Below are 20,829 nucleotides of genomic sequence, written 5' to 3'. Positions count from 1 at the left end.
TAATAAAAAATATACAATGTATACAGTATTTTCATTCTTGTTATATTATATTCTTTATCTTCTCAAATTTCAGTAACTTCTTTTGTTCTTGCCATCTAAAGATTAAAAATACAGTAATCTATCTTTCTTTTTATCACAAATGAAGGTATTCATGAAAAAAAATATAGCTATAATTTGTTCCCTTTTGATATATAAGCTATTATGATGCTATTTCCACATTAAATATTAAACCTGACACCATTCCCCTAATGCTGAAGAATAGTCACTTAAAGTTAACTTTTCTAGGTAATACCAACCTGTAGAATTGTTGTATGTTTCAAATATTGTTCTTGATCAAGGGGTGTAACTTCAGCCTCCGAGAGAGATTCGGAGTCCCTCATTTCTACGAGCATTGAATGAAGTTTCTGCCATTTCTCATCAGGACTGTCATGACTCATTCCAGGGATGTGCCTGTAAAAGAATATACTTTCATATTTATTTATAAGATCAAACATACAAACTCAGAAGAAGAAAAGTATTAAGTGGCCTATTACATGTGTCTTTGCAAAATAAATGTAAAACATATCCTGCCATAAAGTTTGGAATAATCCTTTGCTATTTTTGAATGCTACTGAGGTGCCCTTTGGTGCATTATTTTAGGCAAAAACAGGCACCTAAATAGAACAGCCAATGTTCCGTAAGACTGAAAAACACATGGACCAGAGTCACCACAGACTAAACTAATTTACTAATATAACTGGCGAGTGTTTCACTAACATTCCGTAAGTTTTGTGTAACTTTTACGTAAATTTAGACTTATGCAAAACTTAATTTTACGTTACTTGCGTTTCAATAAAAATAAAATGAAATTTATGACAATAATAAGTGAGCGTTACTTTACATTTAAACTTACGCAAATGCGAAGCTAAGAAAGTTTAGTGAAATGCAAATAAATACATAAGTACTGCTAACGCTAACTGCTAACAAACCCCTGAGCTTGAAATGCTGAAATACTCCTGTTCTTGAAGCAGCAAAATTATAAATGAAGTTGTCTAACAATTTATTGTGCTTGTTCAAAATATCAAATAAAAGTTAGAATATCACAAACATCAATTCTTTTTTTTTTTGCAAAATCAAAATATCTTTGGCAAAAAATTGCTTTAATTTTATTCCCTATACATTACAGGGACTCCACTGAAGTTTTTTTGACATATCTGGGCTGGAAATAATTTCTAGAGATCCATGTTCAATTTGAACATCTGAACCAATAACTTATATGCAAAATATCAGATCATTTGCTGACTCTGTTTTTTGGGGGGAAAGGGAATAATCAATTATTCTAATATCCAAAGTCCACTCAAATCGGGCTAAGAATAGCACAAAAATACAATTTTCAATTTATGTCTGAGTATGTTTCTTAATTATCTTTTGTATATCTTTCTCGTCCAGTTGATCTATGTAAGAAATTCAAATTTTATGTTTTTAGACTTTAGGACCTCATTGGAGTTCCTTTAAGTGCAGTAATGAAATTTTAGTTGCATATTTAATACACATACTCATACATACTCTGTAAGTGTTACTATCGTGGCTGGTGTTCTGTAGCTTAACATCGCTTGCAAATGACTTTTAGCATCCTTCTTTAAGTAAGGTCTTATCATATGACCATTAATCTCAATAACCCTGAAATCAAATACAAATAATGTTCAGAAGAAAGTTAAGCTGCTTTTTAACCCCTAGGGCCTAGGTTAGTGGGGGTCCGGTGGGGGATATGTTTTTGTCCTAGTTTCATTGAACAGTTTTTCATATTATATTAATCAAAAATGTTAATTACTGGTATTAACATGCAAATCAACATTAGCATTAGATATAACTTGAAATATGACTTTGACCTACCATAATCAAGGCACCATAACTTTCTTTTTTAGATAGTAATAATTATGACAAAATATCTGTGGTATGACAACACATTTTGTTTGTTTGGATCCTATTTTAAATATCAATAAGTTATAATGTATATTTTGTCCACTTAAAGTTCTTTTCTGTAATTATAACTCCTTTTCTCACTTTAGAGTAACAAGCCTGTCATCATACCTATCTCCTTTTTTCATTTTCTCTGCTAGACTAGGTGGCACTTCCTGTATGGTCACATGACCTTCGCCGTCTGCTGTCATGGTAACTTCATCTCTTTGCTGTGTAGAGAGTTCCACGCACTGAACACATTGTGGTCCATATTTCTTTATATAGTCATATATCGGTTTAACCGGACTGGATAAAATCTGTTTGAAAAACAAACAAGATATGTTTGTAAAACATGTATGCCCCCTATCAGCAGCCAATTAGTCATGTGATAAGGTTATTATGCATGACTTCTGACCCAGTGATCAAACAATTAATAAGGGTTATAAAGTATCTACTGGTCATGACCTTGACCTTTGACCCCTTGACCCAAAAACTCAATAGGGGTCATCTGCTGGTCACGACCAATCATCATACAAAGTTTGAAGTTCCTAGGCCTAGGCGTTTATAGTAAATTGATCAGAAACCGTTTTTACCTACAAGGTCAATGTGACCTTGACCTTTGACCCCTTGACCCCAAAATCAATAGGGGTCATCTGCTGGTCATGACCAATCACCATGCCAAGTTTGAAGTTCTTAGGCATAAGGGTTCTTAAGTTATTGATCGGAAACCGTTTTTAACATACAAGGTCAATGTGACCTTGACCTTTGACCCAAAAAATCAATAGGGGTCATCTGCTGGTCATGACCAATCACCATGCCAAGTTTGAAGTTTTTATAGGCCGAAGCGTTCTTTTAGTTATTGATCAGAAACCGTTTTTACTAACAAGGTCATTGTGACCTTGACCTTTGACCCCTTGATCCCAAAATCAATAGGAGTAATCTGCTGGTCATGACAAATCACCATACCAAGTTTGAAGTTCCTAGGCCTAAGCGTTCTTGAGTTATTGATCAGAAACCGTTTTTACTTAAAAGGTCAATGTGACCTTGACCTTTGACCCCTTCACCTAAAACTCAATAGGGTCATCTGCTGGTCATGACCAATCATCAATACAAAGTTTGAAGTTCCTAGGCCTAAGCTTTTTTTAGTTTAATTGATCGTAAACCGTTTTTACCTACAAGGTCAATGTGACCTTGACCTTTGACCCCTTGATTCCAAAATCAATAGGTCATCTGCTGGTCATGACCAATCACCATACCAAGTTTGAAGTTCCTAGGCATAAGGGTTCTTAAGTTATTGATCGGGAAAGCATTTTTACCTACAAGGTCAATGTGACCTTGCCCTTTAACCCCTTAACCCAAAATCAATAGGGTCATCTGCTATCATGACCAATCACCATACCAAGTTTGAAGTTCCTAGGCCTAAGGGTTCTTTAGTTATTGATCGGAAACCTTTTTACCTAAGAGGTCAATGTGACCTTGACCTTTGACCCCTAGACCCCAAATCAATAGGGGTCATCTACTGATCATGACCAATCACCATCTCAAGTTCGAAGTCCCTAGGCCTAAGGGTTCTTTCATTATTGATCGGAACCGTTTTTTTACCTACAAGGTCAATGTGACCTTGACCTTTGACCCCTTGACCCCAAAATGCAATAGGGGTCATCTGCTGGTCATGACCAATCACCATGCCAAGTTTGAAGTTCTTAGGCATAAGGGTTCTTAAGTTATTGATCGGAAACCGTTTTTTAAAACATACAAGGTCAATGTGACCTTGACCTTTGACCCAAAAATCAATAGGGGTCATCTGCTGGTCATGACCAATCACCATGCCAAGTTTGAATTTCTCTAGGCCGAAGCGTTTCTTTTAGTTATTGATCAGAAACCTTTTTACTAACAAGGTCATTGTGACCTTGACCTTTGACCCCTTGATCCCAAATCAATAGGAGTATCTGCTGGTCATGACAAATCACCATACCAAGTTTGAAGTTCCTAGGCCTAAGCGTTCTTGAGTTATTGATCAGAAACCGTTTTTACTTAAAAGGTCAATGTGACCTTGACCTTTGACCCCTTTCACCTAAAACTCAATAGGGGTCATCTGCTGTCATGACCAATCATCATACAAAGTTTGAAGTTCCTAGGCCTAAGCGTTTTTAGTTAATTGATCGTAAACCGTTTTTACCTACAAGGTCAATGTGACCTTGACCTTTGACCCCTTGATTCCAAAATCAATAGGTCATCTGCTGGTCATGACCAATCACCATACCAAGTTTGAAGTTCCTAGGCATAAGGGTTCTTAAGTTATTGATCGGGAAAGCATTTTTTACCTACAAGGTCAATGTGACCTTGCCCTTAACCCCTTAACCCCAAAATCAATAGGGGTCATCTGCTAGGTCATGACCAATCACCATACCAAGTTTGAAGCTCCTAGGCCTAAGGGTTCTTTAGTTATTGATCGGAAACCTTTTTACCTAAGAGGTCAATGTGACCTTGACCTTTGACCCCTAGACCCCAAAATCAATAGTGGTCATCTACTGATCATGACCAATCACCATCTCAAGATCGAAGTCCCTAGGCCTAAGGGTTCTTTCATTATTGATCGGAAACCGTTTTTACCTACAAGGTCAATGTGACCTTGACCTTTGACCCCTTAACCTGCCAAAATCAATAGGGGTCATCTGATTGGTCATAACCAATCACCATACCAAGTTTGAAGTTCCTAGGCTAAGGGGTTCTTTTGTTATTGATTCAGAAACCGTTTTTAATTTAAAAAGGTCAATGTGACCTTGACCTTTGACCCCTTAACCCAAAATCATACGGGTCATCTACTGATCATGACCAATCACCATACCAAGTTTGAAGTTCCTAGGCCTTAAGTTTCTTTAGTTATGATCGGAAACCGTTTTTACCTACAAGGTCAATGTGACCTTGACCTTTGACTCCCTTGACCCAAAATCAAATAGGGTCATCTACTGATTATGACCAATCACCATACCAAGTTTGATGTCCTAAGCCTTAAGGTTCTTTAGGTATTGATCGGAAACCGTTTTTACCTACAAGGTCAATGTGACCTTGACCTTTGACCCCTTGACCCCAAAATCAATAGGGGTCATCTACTGATCATGACCAATTCACCATACCAAGTTTGAAGTTCCTAGGCCTTAAGGTTCTTTAGTTATTGATCGGAAACCTTTTTGCTTTCAAGGTCAATGTGACCTTGACCTTTGACCCCTTGACTCCAAAATCAATAGGGTCATCTACTGGTCATGACCAATCACCATACCAAGTTTGAAGTTCCTAGGCTTAAGGTTCTTTAGTTATTGATCGGAACCCGTTTTTTGCTTTCAAGGTCAATGTGACCTTGACCTTTGACCCCTTTGACCCAAAATCAATAGGGGCTCATCTACTGGTCATGACCAATCACCATACCAAGTTTGAAGTTCCTAGGCCTAAGGTTCTTTAGTTATCACTCGGAAACCATTTGGTCTACGGACCGACGGACCGACAAGTTGCAAAGCAATATACCCCCTTTTTTTCAAAATGGGGGCATAATTACATTTAACCTTTTAATTTGTTTTAATAAAGAAATGCTATCTGTATATTCATGGTACATCCTAGTATTTTTATCTTTAAAGTTCAATCAGTTAATGTTCATGTAGTGTAGTTTATATTAAGAAAATAAGCACCAGGGTTTAGATTCCTGTCATTAGTTTAGCATACAAGTAGCATCGCAAGTTAGTTACACATACCGGTATAATATTTGGACAGATATTTTCACATGTCCAGCTTTATTCAAATGGATTATAATTAGTAGAAAACTGAGTCCACAATTATGTCTAGAATACCATTTTTATCTATTTCCACATTTTTTTTTTAGTTTTTTATTCTTATTTTTAAAAGTTTTAGAACAGAATTTTAAATTTCAGAAAATTCTTTTTTTTTGAAAATTTTTTGGAAATTTTGAAAGTTTGAAAACTCTAAAATTTTCCCACAATTAAAAACAAATGAAGTTTTTTTTCTAAGGAAAAAATAGCTTGCAAAGAGGGGGATTAAACCCGCTGCCAGCAATCTAGACTACTAACATGGTGGCAAAACCCTTTGGCTGCAGCCGCTGTTTGGGGCATGATCCCCAAATCCCTTTATGACCAAAAAAAACTTTTTATCATGTGCTGAAATTTTTTTCGTAAGACCTTTCTGTGCTCAAAGTGGAACATTTTCTGCAATTTATAAATGTATTACTAAAATTGCAACCAATATTTATAAGAATGTTCATTCTTTCTCTTAAAAAAATAATTAAATATAGCAATCCCTTATAACCCAGAATTCAAATATAATCAGAAAGAAGCTAGCATTAGCAAACCTTTGGAAGAGTTTTTCTTTTCTTGGTATCTGACAACTTCATATCAAATTTCGTATTCCTACTTCGTTCTATACCAGATTCTGATTTATGTCTCGGTTTGAAAACGGGCGATGGTTGTGATGACGATGATGATGACCGTCCTGAGGAATGATGGGAAGGCAGTACAAACACCGATGATGACCGTGGAAGACTGGCACTTTTGGTCTGAGCAAGTTCTATTGCTGCGTAATATTTTTTCTTATCGACTGGGGATTTGATTTTGGTGAGGTCTTCTTCGCTGGCATGAACTTGTTCCGGATGTAACAAGTTATAAATCTCGGATAGAAGCAATTCTCTCTCCTCAACAGAAACATGTTCATAATCATCTGTAAACAAAATAACTTAAACATAACTTTTGTATGTGTTAGATGCCGTATCAGCATTAATGGATTTTAAATCAAATGACCAATAATGGATTTTAAATCTTATCACTAATAATGGATTTTAAATCATATCAGCAATATGGATTAATGTATAATATATCATCAACAAGAATGGGTTTACAATTTTTTTTCAGGACTAATATATATAACAGAATTTTGTAAGACCAAAACTTATCGAGATTTTCCTGCTTTCCCAAATATAATATAGAATAGTAATGAGGAATTCTATACAGTAAAAACTTTCAAGTTGGATTATGTCTGCAAAAACACTATTTCACTACATGTATTTAGTTGAAGATTAATGGCTCTACCAAGGTATGACCTTCTGTCTAAAATTATGCAAGGAAGTGTTTCTCTAAAAGTCTTCCTGGCAATTTGCCAAATAATCTTCACAGTGTTGATATGACTATAATTGCTTACCTAAGAATGGTAGTTTTAGATTGATGAGATCACTTCCTGTCACATGATGCTCTGTAATGAAAATTATTCATGATTAATTCTTTATCACATAAAAGGTAACTAGTCCATCTTACAGAACCATGATTTATTTGCCAGCAAGATGGCTATACCCCTCCCACTTACAAACTTTATTTTAGTTCCAACATATAGCAAGCTGTAAGCTTATAGACACATTCTTAAATCTGTTCCTGGAACCAACTACAGTACTGAGCAATGAGTAAAAAGTTTTTTGCTCATGGAAATAACCACTCTTCCACTGCAAGACTTGAACCCATGCAGCTAGCTAGCTATAAGATAAATAGTCCGACGCCATGCAGACGGGACAGGGTTGTATACCAAATGGTAAAATTATCATATCACAAATGCATATGAATTCACTCCCTGCATATACATTAATGGTTAGCTCAGTAGGTACATGTACAGCTTTGGACTGTAAATCGGGAGATCCAAGTCCGATGAGAGTGAAGGTCACTTTGATTGAGATTGATCGTGAAATTCTTTCTAAGCTTGGCCAGGAATGATGCAGTGATTAAACTAGCATGCTAAAAAATCTAAATCCATGTCAAGGAATGCTTCGTATGACAGAAATATATTCACAACTAGAGAAAAACTTACTTTGGAAGAGTATGATGAATTTATGAAGATGTTTATTTTCACACCAGCCGACTACATCTGACACTCCCCAATCCTCTACCTGTGTAAAACATAACAAATATCTTCATTAAATCATGCCAATACAGTTTTCTTTGATCATATTTTTTCTTTTCTTTCATGTGCCGGTGTGTGTCACGGTTGTTGTGTGTTAGTACGATTGGGGGTGGGGGGGGGGGGGGGGAGTGGGTGGGGATAGTGTCAAGAGAAAAAAAAATGTATATCTTCAATAAGTTGTGCCAATCAATACATCTAACTATGATCTTATTTTTTCTACTTTTGAGCCTGTGTGTGGCACAGTGGGTGTGTATAATTAAATGATTTATGATATCACAAGTAATGTATATACTTATGATTTTATAAATATGGGGCATGTATTTGATATATTTATGATATTATAATAACATTTTTAAGTAATAATAAGTATACTAAATAATGTAGGGAACAACTACATATAAATGGTATCATAAGAAAAGTATTCATCTATGATATCATAAATGGAGCATACATATTTATGATATCATAATTCAAATTGCATACACATTTATGATACCATTATTCAAATTGCAATCTGAATATATTAATGTATTACGTTGCTTTCAAGACCTATCCTACATATCCAAACTCCAGACAGAGAAAAAAAAACCACATATAAATAATCTTATCTCGTCAGTATCATTATTTCTAAATACATACATACGTAATAACATAAATGTAAGCCTGAAAATTACCTTTAATTGCAATCCTGTGCAGACGGCTGAAATTACAAAAATAGAAAGTTTCATAATGGAAAGTCAGTAATTAAGTCTTAAAATTATTGCATGATAATATTAACAGAAATGTGCGCAATTATCCCTTAAAAGGCAAATGTTAGAATGAGGAAATACTGGTAATATTTAAGCAGCACGCCTCCAGATTCATGCTAATTTTCATGAAAATTTGAAAATGTATTAAACAGTATAATATTGTAAAGTTACCAAAAGAACGCAATTTACACATTATCAATGGCACTTGCAACCCATGTAAATTACCATAAAGATGTCAAAACATGCAAAAATAGCCCTTACTGCGTAAGTAACGCAGTAGAAATAAAGTTATAAATTCTGAATAATCAGTGCCATTTGCAGTGTCTACATTACTTTCTTTGTTCACTTCACAATATTTTACTTTTTAAATACATCTTTAAAATTTTCATGAAAATTCACATGAATTAGAACTCATTGCAGCTTTAATCAATTATTAAAATATCATAAAACAAATATCTGCCTTTTCTGAGAGGAAAACTTGTAGTTATTTCAGGGGCTTAAGAAAATATATATTTGTCTGTTTCGTATATATGATAAATGTCATACCAAAATACCTTAGCTGAAAGAATAATGTAATGATTCATGTTTGTAAATTTCCAGTTAAATGCACAATATACCCCACTCAGAAATAAATTAAAATTTTGCTTACTTTCAAAAAGGAATATATTGTGTATATGCATGAGTTATATAGGTATCATTGAATTATGGTTTTAGAGAATGTTAGATGTTTATCACCTGAAGAAATTAATGCTAAAGGTAAATTATTTGTCATAAAAGTAGCAAAATGTACACAAAGTAGTAATTTGACTTCCATACAAACTAGAACTATCACTAAATGTGATTTATACCCCCACAAGACTGCTTTGGAAATGAGGAAGTTTTTAGTAACAGAATACCTTACTAGAGTTTTGGTTGTGGGCAATTAAAGATAGTTGTGGTTCTTTTATGTTGCATTTCCTTTCACTGTGGTTGACCATTGATGAAGTTTCATTGAATTACTCTGTAAAAAGTCCAGAAAGAGTTACACTTCTTGAGCACTGCACTTCCTAACATTGCGCTTGACCATTGTATGAAGTTGCATTGAATTCCAAACATTAGTTTTTAAGTTATGCACCGGACAAGAAAAAGGAACAAAGGGCAATAACTCTGCAAATACTAAGACGGAGTTATGGTTATTGTACACTGCACTTCCTCTCATATACCTTGACCATTGTATGAAGTTGTATTGAATTCCAACTACTTAAGTTTTCAAGTTATGCACTGGACAAAAAAAGTAACAAAGGGCAATTTATGTTATTAGTCCAAATTGAGTGATGGTTCTTGTGCACTGCACTTCATCTCACTACGCTTGACAATTGTATGAAGTTTCATTGAATTTCAACAATTAATTTTCAAGTCAAGCACTGGACAATAAAAAGTAAGAAAGGGCAAAAACTCTTAAATGAGTCAAGAAAAAGTTATGGTTTCTGAAGACTGGGCTTCCTCTCAATATACTTGACCATTGTATGAAATTGTATTGAATTCCAACCAGAAGATTTCATGTTATGCTTTTCAACAAGGAAAAGTAACAAAGAGCAATCACTCTATCATTACACTGGATAGAGTTATGGTTCTTGTGCACTGCACTTCCTCTTATTGTGCTTGACCATTGTACATGTATAAAGTTGCGTTGAATTTAAACCATTAATTTACAAGTTATGCACTGGACAAGGAAAAGTATCAAAGGACAATAACTCTGTGGTTAGTCATAATGGAGTTATGGTTCTTGTGCACTGCATTTTCTCTAAATGTGCTTGACCTTTGTATGAAGTTGTATTGAATTCCAACTAGTTATTTTCAAGTCATGCTCTGGACAAGAAAAAAGCAATGGAAAATAAACAAAGGTCAACAACTCTATAATTACTCTGGATAGAGTTAGGTTCTTGTGCACTGCACTTCCTCTTATTGTGCTTGACCATTGTATGAAGTTGTTTTGAATTCCAACAAGTACTATTCCAGTTATGCTCCGGACAAAGAAAAGTAACAAAGGGCAATAACTCTGTAATTACTTAAGATGTAGTTATGGTTCTTGTGCACTGCACTTCCTCTCAATGTGCTTGACCATTGTATTGAGTTGTATTGAATTCCAAACAGTGGTTTTCAAGTTAAGCTCTAGATAAGAAAAAAGCAATGGAAAAGTAACAAAGGGCAATAACTCTATAATTACTCTGAATAGTTATGGTTCTTGTGCACTGCACTTCCTTTTATTGTGCTTGATCATTGTATGAAGTTGTTTTGAATTCTAACCAGTACTTTTCAAGTTATGCTCCAGACAAGAAAAAGTATCAAAGGGCAATAACTCTGTAATTTGTCAAAATGGAGTTATAGTTCTTGTACATTGCACTTCCTCTAAATCTACTTGACCATTGTATGATGTTGTATTGAATTCCAACTAGTAGTTTTAAAGTTATACTCCAGACAAGGAAAAGTAACAAAAGGCAATAACTCTGTAATTAGTCAAGATGGAGTTATGGTTCTTAAGCACTGCACTTCCTCTCAATGTGCTTAATCATTATATGAAGTTGTATTGAATTCCAACCATTAGTCTTCAAGTTATACTCCGGACAAAAAAAAGGCAATGGAAAAGTAACAAAAGGCAATAACTCTGTAATTACTTTACATAGAGTTATAGTTCTTGAGAACTGCAATTCCTCTTATTGTGCTTGACCATTGCATGAAGTTGTTTTGAATTCCAACCTATGCTCCGGACAAGGAAAAGTAAGAAAGGGCAATGACTCTGTAATCAGTCAAGATGGAGTTATGGTTCTTGTGCACTGCACTTCCTCTCAATGTGCTTGACCACTGTATGAGGTTGTTTTGAATTCTAACCATTAGTCTTCAAGTTATGCTCAGGACAACGAAAATTCAACAGACCGCTGGACCGCACTACCGAATAGGGATAGGGGGCCATCTAAATGTAAACAGAACAAAAGAGAATGATAGAGTTAATTCCGTAACAATAGAATAAGGAGCCATTGGCTAGAAAATAACATTAGAAATGGCCCCTTATTCCATTTCGGGCCAAACATCCAACCGACCGACCAACGGGTGACTCCTATATACCCCCCAAACTTTGTTTCAGGGGTATAAAAATACTATATCACTTATTATAACTGCACATATTGCCAAAAAGCAAAAATGTGCCTCAGGTAATTGTCAATGAGTAACTGTTTTGAAAATACATAAAAAATTTTAAGAAATAAGAATACAATGTAAAACCAGTTCTGGGGCACTATAGGCCTTTATGCATTTCATAAATGTATCTGAAAGGCATATAAAACTAAAACATTAAAAAAAACATACTAGTTACAAATGGAGATGTTAAATGGTGAATAATATCATAAAGGTACTAACATTTTTTTAAAAGATAAATTCATAACAAAGAAACTTAATATGGCTAGAATTACAATTGCCATTTCACCAAATTAAAAAATCCCACAAAAAAATAATTGCAGCTTATAAAAGCTATAAAAAAATAAACATAAATAAAAAAATTATAGGCCTATTTTTTTTAGAAGATTCCAAAAATTTCCAAGTAAAACAAAAAATATTTATAAATCATATTATTAAAACAAGAATTCAATAAAAATTATACAGAATTGTGCTTTACCATCTGCTGCCATCTTTTTACAAAACAGTTGGGAGTCTGGTACACTCTCTTTCTTTTTGTCTATGCAATATAAATCATCTTGATACCTGAGACACTGTTATATCTACTGTATGTAACTATAGCTTCATTAACCTTCCAAATGAACCATTATACAAGTGTTTCCTGTAATAGAATAAATAAATGTCATGTATATTATTGAAAAAATCACACGAAAAATCAGCAGGCCGCAGCCGGAGTCCAACCACGGGTCTCTGGTCTGCTGGTGAAGTATGCTAACCACTAAACCATAGCAGCCATTGCCTTTTCTTAGGGCCAAATTAAAACTCAAAACGGGGAGGTTTAAAAAGAAAAATTGGGTAAGGGGGAAAAATATTTTACTCTTAAAATGAAACAGGGCATCTGATAAGATTGGGCAAAAAAAATAAATACCAAAGAACGGGACCTTTTGGGCCCAGCTTCAGGAAACGAATGAAGCGGGAAGGAAGTGGTCCTAAAAAGTAGGAGGAAAATTTGGGAAGGGTGCTGGGGGGCATGAGGCATACATAAGTGACGGGTTGAAAGCCGGGTTTCCTAAACCTTATGGGGGTTTCCTGGCCCTGAGGGCCTTCAGGAAAAAAAGGGGAATTTTCATATATTTGAGAAAGAGAAGTCAATTTTGTCCGCCAAAAAAAACTATATCATATTCACTACGGTAAAGGCCTTTAACTTGGCACCAACAGTCCTTTTTCAAGGGCTACCTCTTTTTCATAATTGTTCAAAGGTAAATACTGAACATTTTGGTTCTCATTTTTACCGCCGTTCAGTGACCTTCTCCTTGGCTAACACTCCCTAGGAAATGCATGGCGGTATATTTACCATCCACTTCGGACTTCATAATGATCCGACCTTTTAAAGTTTAAGGCATAGGTATGGGTCTGTAATTGACAAACTGAAACGGCATTTTATGGCTTAACAACTGACAAAAGGCTGATTCAGAAATAAACAACATAGTTTTTTTCACATACATGTACATTAATTTAAAGGAGAGCACAGTGTTATAAATAGGCAAAAGGTACAGAATTTGTTTTTTTTAGCAAAAGGGATTTCAAAAAAACAAAAAAATTTAAAACAAGGACTGTCACCTTTTAAATTTTGTGAAAAAAATAATTTCGTCTTATCAGTTTTGAGGCTACAAAAAAGACACTGAAAAAAAATATTTTTTTTTTTCTACAAAAAATTAATTTCTCTAAACAAAAGCGTAAAAACAAGTTTAAAACTCATTGAGCTATTGCATGTCAAAATGTTGGGGAAATGGACTTTTTTTTTAAACCCCATATTTTAAATTTTACCGTCCAGGTAAATTATATTTACTCGACCCCCTTTATTTTTAAAAACTGGTCAAAGGATATCATAAAATAGAAATAAATTAACAAGTTACAAATGCCCAATGACCTTTAAAACCAAAAAGGGGGATGGTATTTTTTTTTTGGAAAATTTTTAATATTTTTTTTTATTTAAAACAAATTGCTTTGCTTAAGTTAAAATTTTTTTGTGTTTTTCGATTGCTTTATGTTTAAATTCTATAGCAACATGTCGCAATTTGTACTTTCATGATTTGGGGGGATGGGTGGAGTTTAAGGGCCCCCTAGCACTTGAAAATCCTCATTTACCCTTACGTTAAGGTTTTTTGCTTGCAGATGGGGGAGGGGGGGTAAACTTGGGGAAGGTCAAAAATATGCACAAAAGACACAATTGCTAGTCAAAATTACATTTGTCAAAAGCCAAGATTTTTTTTGGCGTTTTCGAGACTTTTCGCCCCAAGACGTATGGCCCCAAACGATCGCCCCAAAACCCCAGCGTTTAGGCCCGGACTTTTGGGCCCTTTTAAAAAACACCCCCAGAATAATACTGTTTTTTAAAACCCGATATTATTAATAGCATTTTCAATGAATCAATTAATATATATTATTTAATCATTTTGTATAAAAAACTGATTATAATAGTAGTAGGGGAAAAGTAATCAAACAATCAGAACAGAACATATTTTTTTTACATAAACTTTATTTGAAAAAATATAATTACACAAACGAACAATTATTTACAAACATATATAGATAATATTATTTTTGAAAGATTTATAAGAAGCAAGACACAAAACAATACATTGAACAGAAATCAAATTATCATCAACAACTATTAAACAGTGAACGAAGTTTGATGGAAACGAAAAGATACAAGTACAGAACAGTTAAACAATTTTTACTTGAACAAAACAAAATGTAACAGACACTTTTATACAACATTTTTACAATTTTACAATTAAACAAACTTTACTTGAAAACTTCGTGAAGAGACATTTTTATAAAAATAACATTTTAACAATAAAAGTGAAAAACAACACAGGACGGTTAAAATATTTACACTAGATATATACAAAACGAAAACAATAACAAATTAAGTAGAACAAAATGATAGTCTTAGTAAAAGACAATCTCCTGGGGAAAAACTATTAAAAACATAACGTACATTTAAATGGTTCAAGAGATCAAAAAATAATAAATAATTTATTTAAAAAAATTAAAGTGTCAAATTTGTTTAATTGGGAAATTAAATTTTTGTTTTAATCAATCAAGGCAATATATTATAGGGGGGCCAAAAAGTCTCGCAAAAAAGGGCCCAAAACGTCCGGGGGCGTTTTTTTGAGGGGGCCGATTTTTTTGGGGCCAAAAAGCCCTGTTTGGGGTTTGGACAAGCATTTTTTTTTTTTCATTTAAAACATTTTGCCCAAACTTTCAGGGCCAAATGGATTAGGCTAGAAAATCGGAGAATTTTAGTTTTGGAAATTTTTTGACAAATGAAAAATTAAACACATTTTTTTCCCCTTATTATCAGGGACTAACTTAACTGCAAAGGGTAAAATGGGGTTCAAGGTTTTTCAGCGTACCTTTCCCTGTTAAAAATAAAAATAAACCATGATGCATCAGTTTTAAAAAAAATTTTAAAAAAAGGGCGGTTTCTAAATTTTGGAACCCAAAAATAGCGTGAGAAACATTGCATAACAGTCTTTCTTTTTTTGCTTATACACAGAAAAATAACTCTTTAAGATATAACTCCTAGGGCTAAGAATTCTAGTTGACTTCAAACCTCTTGCCTCTCTCCTGACCTTTGTAGGTTTGAGTTCGCACCTGTGCTTTCAGATTTTTTGATTGTGAGAAAGCTATCCAGCTAGCTGTTCTACTCAGATGCCCACTTATTATTCTAATGTGCCTGAAATAATGCACAAATGGGCACAATGAGGTCTTCCTCCACCAGTAAAGCTGGGATGTTACCATAGGACCTATTATACTGTAATTGGCTGTGATGTAAAACTCCAGCAAAAAAAAAAAAAAAAGAAATATATAGCAGCGGGGGGGGGGGGGGCGGGGGGGAGGGGGGGGAGTTACTGACCAGTCTTCCGCTATTATAGTCATACTCCACAATTGTTAAAAAACAAACAGGGAAAGTCTATGCATAAAGTCTCATTCAGGCTTAATAAATGTCATTGGTTTGTGAGAGAAGTTGTTTGTGTTTTAGTATTTGCTTTTGAATATGCTTGGGACACCAGTAATTAGGATTACTTTAGGGCTTAATATGTCTTTTGTAATGCATTTTACATAGAGTTACTGTAGTTTGTTTAAGATAGAAAAACAGTTTTTCAAGTGGTAATGGAAATATTTATTTATTGTTTTTCACAAATACTAAATTTGTTAATATCATAAATATGATGTGTACCAAGTATAGCAGATTATTTTTCACAGGATTTTATAACTATGTTGGGTTTTTAATAAAAAATTTTTTATGTTGGCTAGTTCATTGGGAAAAACACAGGCGTTTGACACATTTTGTTATGCACAATAAATGGTCAAATTTAGTCATAAAAATTAATCTCCCCTTGATCAACAAGAACAAATTACTATTCAGCAGTAAAACATATAGTAAATGGGTGGCCCTTTGGAGAGTAATTTTGTTATTTTTTGCAAGGGAGATTATTTTTTGAAAATTTTAATCCCCGCACAAAAAATTTTGAAAGGGGGGGTTATACGGGGAAACCCAATTGCCCGGGTTCCGGCTGTCCCGTCGGTTTTTTCTTGTTGCCCAATTAACTTAAGATCTCCTTTGGACCTTTTTGTCTTCAATTTGGCATGGAGGTTAGTCATGATTAGTAGATGACCCCTATTTGAATTTTGAGGTCACTAGGTTCAAAAGGTCAAGGGTCACAGGGGCTTTTGACTTCAAAAAGCTTGTCCGCCCAATAACTTAAGATTCCTTTTTGACCTACAGTTCTGCATATTTTGGCATGGGGTTGTCATGATTAGTTAGATGACCCCTATTATTTTGACGGTCACTAGGTCAAAGGTCAAGGGGTCACAGGGGCCCATTACTTCAAAAAAAGCTTGTTCCGCCCAATAACTTAGAGATTCCTTTGACCTACAGTCTTCATATTTGGCCATGGGAATGGTTAGTCATGATTGTAGATGACCCCTATTGATTTTATACTAGGTCGCAAGGGGTCTTGGTCACATGGGCCTTTGACTTCAAAAAGCTTGTCCGCCCAATAACTTCTAAGATTTCCTTTTTGACCCATAGTCTTCATATTTGGCATTGAGGTTAGTCATGATTTATTAGGATAACCCCTATTGACTTTGAGGTTCACCAGGTCAAAAAGGTCAAGGTACGGGGCTTGACTTCAAAAGCTTTCCCCAAAAATAACTTAAGAATTCCTTTGACCCACAAGTCTTCTATTTGCAGGGAGGTTTAACGTCATGATTATTAGAGACCCTTAAAATTGGATTTTGGTAGAGGTGCCGGGGTCAGAAGGTCAAGGTCACAGGACTTTGACTTCCAAAAATTTTGTCCGCCCAATAACTTTAGATTCCTTTGACCCCACATCTTAGTATTTGGCCCTGGATGGTTGATCAATGATTATTAGATGACCCCTTTTGTTTTGAGATCCTGCGATCAAAGGGGTCAAGGTCATAGGGAGCTTTGACTACAAAAAAAGTTTGTCCACCCATTAACTTAAAGTTCCTTTGACCCACGTCTTCATACTTTTGGCATGGATGTTGATCATGACTAATAAGGTGGAACCCCCTATTGTTTTGAGGTCGCTTGGGTTAAAAGGTCAGGTCACAGGGACCTTTTGACAAAAAAAAACTTTTTTTTCCAATTGCTAAAGAAAATGTTCCTGTCCGCAATGTACTTTGGATTTTGACTTTTCCATTTGAAGCATGTAGGAATACATTAACTATTGCAATGCGACTGGCTTATTTTAACCTTCAGATTTTGGCAGGGGAGGTTTACCTTTAGAGCTTCTAAATGGCCACTGTTGATTCTGACAAGGGTGGTATGCGGGGGATTCACGCCATGATAGTGGCAGTTAGTAGTTTGACCATTTAATATTAGCAAGACAAATGTGCTTGAACATCTATGTTTTTAAAAAGGCAGTCAGGGGTCTATTGGGTTTCATTTTTACACAAATTATAGGGCTGTTTGTTATTTGTGTAATGCTTAAAAATACTCAAAACAAAAACCCTTTTTTGATGACTTACTTAATAATCAAAAAACACACCGGGCCCAATTTGAAGGGTTTTTTCCCCTTCACAGCCCCTTTTAAATTTAAAGTTTATTTTTGGGTTTAAATTTTTCCCTTAACCTTTCCCACTGTAAATTTTGTTGCTTTTGTACTGATCATCTTCCTGCAAAGGAATTTAAATAAATAAAGCATTGAATTTAACGGGGTTTTTCAGTACCCAAAGTTAAAAATGAACTTTAAAGACAATTTTGTAAAAAAACGGGGGTTAGCATAAACATTAATGTCACCAATTTTATATGGGCAAGTTATTTTTTCCCTTTCTTTTTAAAATTTTCATTCTTAATTCCCCCAAATTTCCATATTGTATGTTCCTTGGGTAATTTTTAATAAAATTATTCTGTTAAAGAAAAAACCCAAAACCTTAGTAAATGTTCCCTCAGGTTTCTTTTAAAAATTTTTTTAAAAATTTCTTGTTTAAAAATTAAATTTGGAAAACATTGTGTCTTGTGGAGTTTGGTAATTAATCGTATACCCCTTTATTGCCTTTTAAACACTTTTTCTGTTTACTGTACAGATAAATTATTTTGCACTCATTTTATTTGTTTAACCCTTTCCCAACCCATTTTATATTTTTTCCCCAATTCTTTTACAAAATTTATTGCATCCATAATTTTATTCTTCTTTGTTTGTAATATCCCAAAAGCTAAATTTTTGAGTTTTGACTTACGGTATTTTTGAAATTATAAACGTCGATTATGGGAAAGAAAAGACTAAAATATTGCTTTTGCATTACACTTCATTTGACTATTTTGTTTAATATTATTATTCATCACATGAACATTGTTTGCTCTTAAGAGTTTTTAGATATTTTAACTTATTATAAGGGAACTTTTGTATTAAAATATCTGTAAGTTTGACATGGTATTATACAATTTTACAATAATTATGTTATTCATTAATGTTAGGATTTTTTTGGCTGTCCTATGACGTTAGGTAAAATGTTTATTTGATATAATGTCTGTTGTAGTCTGATGAAGCTACTGTATTTGAGAAAAAACGCTAAAAATATATTTATTAAACTTCACATTTCTACATGATATAATATTATACATGTATATGAACAAAAGACAGTTTTCACTTAATCAAAAGACTTAAAAGATTTAAAAAATATAAATATGATATATAAATATTCAACCATGTAACTATTTCATGTAATTTTAATTAATTTCTGGGCATGACAATTTCGTGGAAATATTTGTCTTGGGTTTTTTATCGTGGTCCATTTGTATTTTTCCAAAGGTTATAAAATGTAAATAAAGTTGATGCAAAATAATTTTACGGGAAACAAAATAAGATTTTCGTTGGGATCTTAACTTCCGTGGTTGGCATTATCCAAGTAAAACACGAAAAAAGTCTTCCCCAAACAACATAATAATTTGATTTCTGTTTTTATTTATATTCTTTATGAATGAATTTCATTCTTTAATCACCTATACCCTCTACCCCTTTCTACCTAGAAAGGGCATTCTTTTTTGCATATTTTTGGACTAAAAAGCCACGTGCAACATGAATAGGTTTTACTGTTTTTTTATTCACAAGACTTTGCAACCATAATTTAATATTTAATAATTTAAAATTTAATGTTATGCTTTAAATTTTAATTTTCAAAAGTCTGATAAACATGTTTTAATAGATTTTATGTTCCCTACTCTTTTACCGCAAAAAACTTTTTTTGGGTGTGGGGGTTTAGTTTATATATTTAGGATAATAAAAAACAAAAGAAAGAACCCAAAGAGTTTTCTTCAGGTCTCTGGGAAATTATTTTTTGAATATACATTTTCTTTTTTAAGGAAAAGGCCAAAAAGCCCCAAACCCCATTTGCGACCCCTTTCCGTGAAGGGTATGTCAAGTTGCAGAAACGTTCTGGCAGATTTTGGGAGAGGAAAAAACCAAGTTCTTCAGCATCTTCCCGGTCAGATTTGGGCGACAAAAATTTTGTTACGAAACTTTTTTCACACATTTTGCAATCGTTTGATAAAAAACGGGGTAATGTTAATATGTTCCTTTGATTGTTTTTTTTTTCAATCTAGGGGCATTAAAAAGAACCCCCAATGGGGGGTTTTTTTGGTATAAAATAAATCGGGAAAGATTTTTCGGAGATTAGTTGTCCAATGTTTTATAAGGAAGGGGCCAAAGGGGGGTTTTTTCCAAACTAAACCCCCCGTCATTTTACAAAAAAAACTTTTACCTTTTATAGTTTCACTGTCTGTTGCTTTAAAAGGGATTTACATGATTTTTTTTTTTTTGGAATTATGAGAGGGCCATAAAATTTTTTTCAGAGTTTGTGTCCCAATTTGGGTTTGGAAAGGGTCAGGCCCCAGTTCTTGGGAACCCAAATTTTAAGGACTTCCTTTTTTTCCAGGAAAAATTAAAATTTTATTGTGTAAAAAAACCCGTAAAAAAAAAAGGGGTTGAAAATGCATTTCATTAAACCCAGCTAAAAATCACACTAAAATTAAATTTGAATTTTTTTTTTTGGTTATTTTTAGCCGATTTTTTCCTTTTGGTTTCACCTGATTTTTAAATTTTAAAATTTTTATGTTTTTTAGGCCTTTGGACCCAGTGGATTTCCTTTAATTTCAAAAAATTTATCTATCTAAGATTGTGGGGGGGTTTTTTCCCAAATTTTTTGCTTTTACTTTATTTAATTTTTTAGCCTGACCCAAATTTTATTTTTTTTTTGGGCCTTTTTTTCTTTGGTTTTAAATAGAGCAACTTTGTAAAATCCCCAAACCCTTCTTTGCTTTCTTTTAAAAATCACGGGGGAATCACGCCTTTTCGTTACCCAAAAAAAACCAAGAGGGCGGATGCAGCCAAAAAGAAAGGTTTTTTCCTTTTTTATCTGATTTTCTTGATTTTTAATGAAAGGGTAAATAAAATAACCTTCTCCACTTTTTTCCGGGCACAACGATTTTTTTTCTGATTTTTCCCGTTTC

The 20,829-nt window shown here is 33.9% G+C and overlaps 1 protein-coding gene across 1 annotated transcript; it reads right to left on the bottom strand.

Moving 5' to 3' along the window:
• Positions 1-266: 266 nt before the first annotated feature.
• Positions 267-12,471, bottom strand: LOC132715638 (uncharacterized). Its single transcript, XM_060698675.1, has 8 exons — positions 12,283-12,471; positions 8,559-8,584; positions 7,792-7,870; positions 7,138-7,188; positions 6,296-6,660; positions 2,071-2,255; positions 1,546-1,659; positions 267-450 (listed from the first exon to the last, which is right to left on the bottom strand). The coding sequence occupies exons 1-8, from the start codon at positions 12,293-12,295 to the stop codon at positions 282-284; spliced, it is 1,002 nt and encodes a 333-aa protein (XP_060554658.1). The 5' UTR covers positions 12,296-12,471; the 3' UTR covers positions 267-281.
• Positions 12,472-20,829: the final 8,358 nt, after the last annotated feature.

This window comes from Ruditapes philippinarum, unplaced genomic scaffold, assembly GCF_026571515.1.
Source record: "Ruditapes philippinarum isolate M1 unplaced genomic scaffold, ASM2657151v2 ctg7454_1_1_1_1, whole genome shotgun sequence".
Lineage (NCBI taxonomy): Eukaryota > Metazoa > Mollusca > Bivalvia > Venerida > Veneridae > Ruditapes > Ruditapes philippinarum.
This window is presented reverse-complemented; position numbering and strand designations above follow the sequence as displayed.

Excerpts from the sequence above, each read along its gene's own strand:
- LOC132715638 (XM_060698675.1), bottom strand. Across the intron at positions 6,661-7,137 it reads TCTAAAACTACCATTCTTAG|ATGATTATGAACATGTTTCT; the intron begins GTAAGCAATTAT and ends TTTTGTTTACAG. Across the intron at positions 451-1,545 it reads ACGATAGTAACACTTACAGA|GCACATCCCTGGAATGAGTC; the intron begins GTATGTATGAGT and ends ATTCTTTTACAG.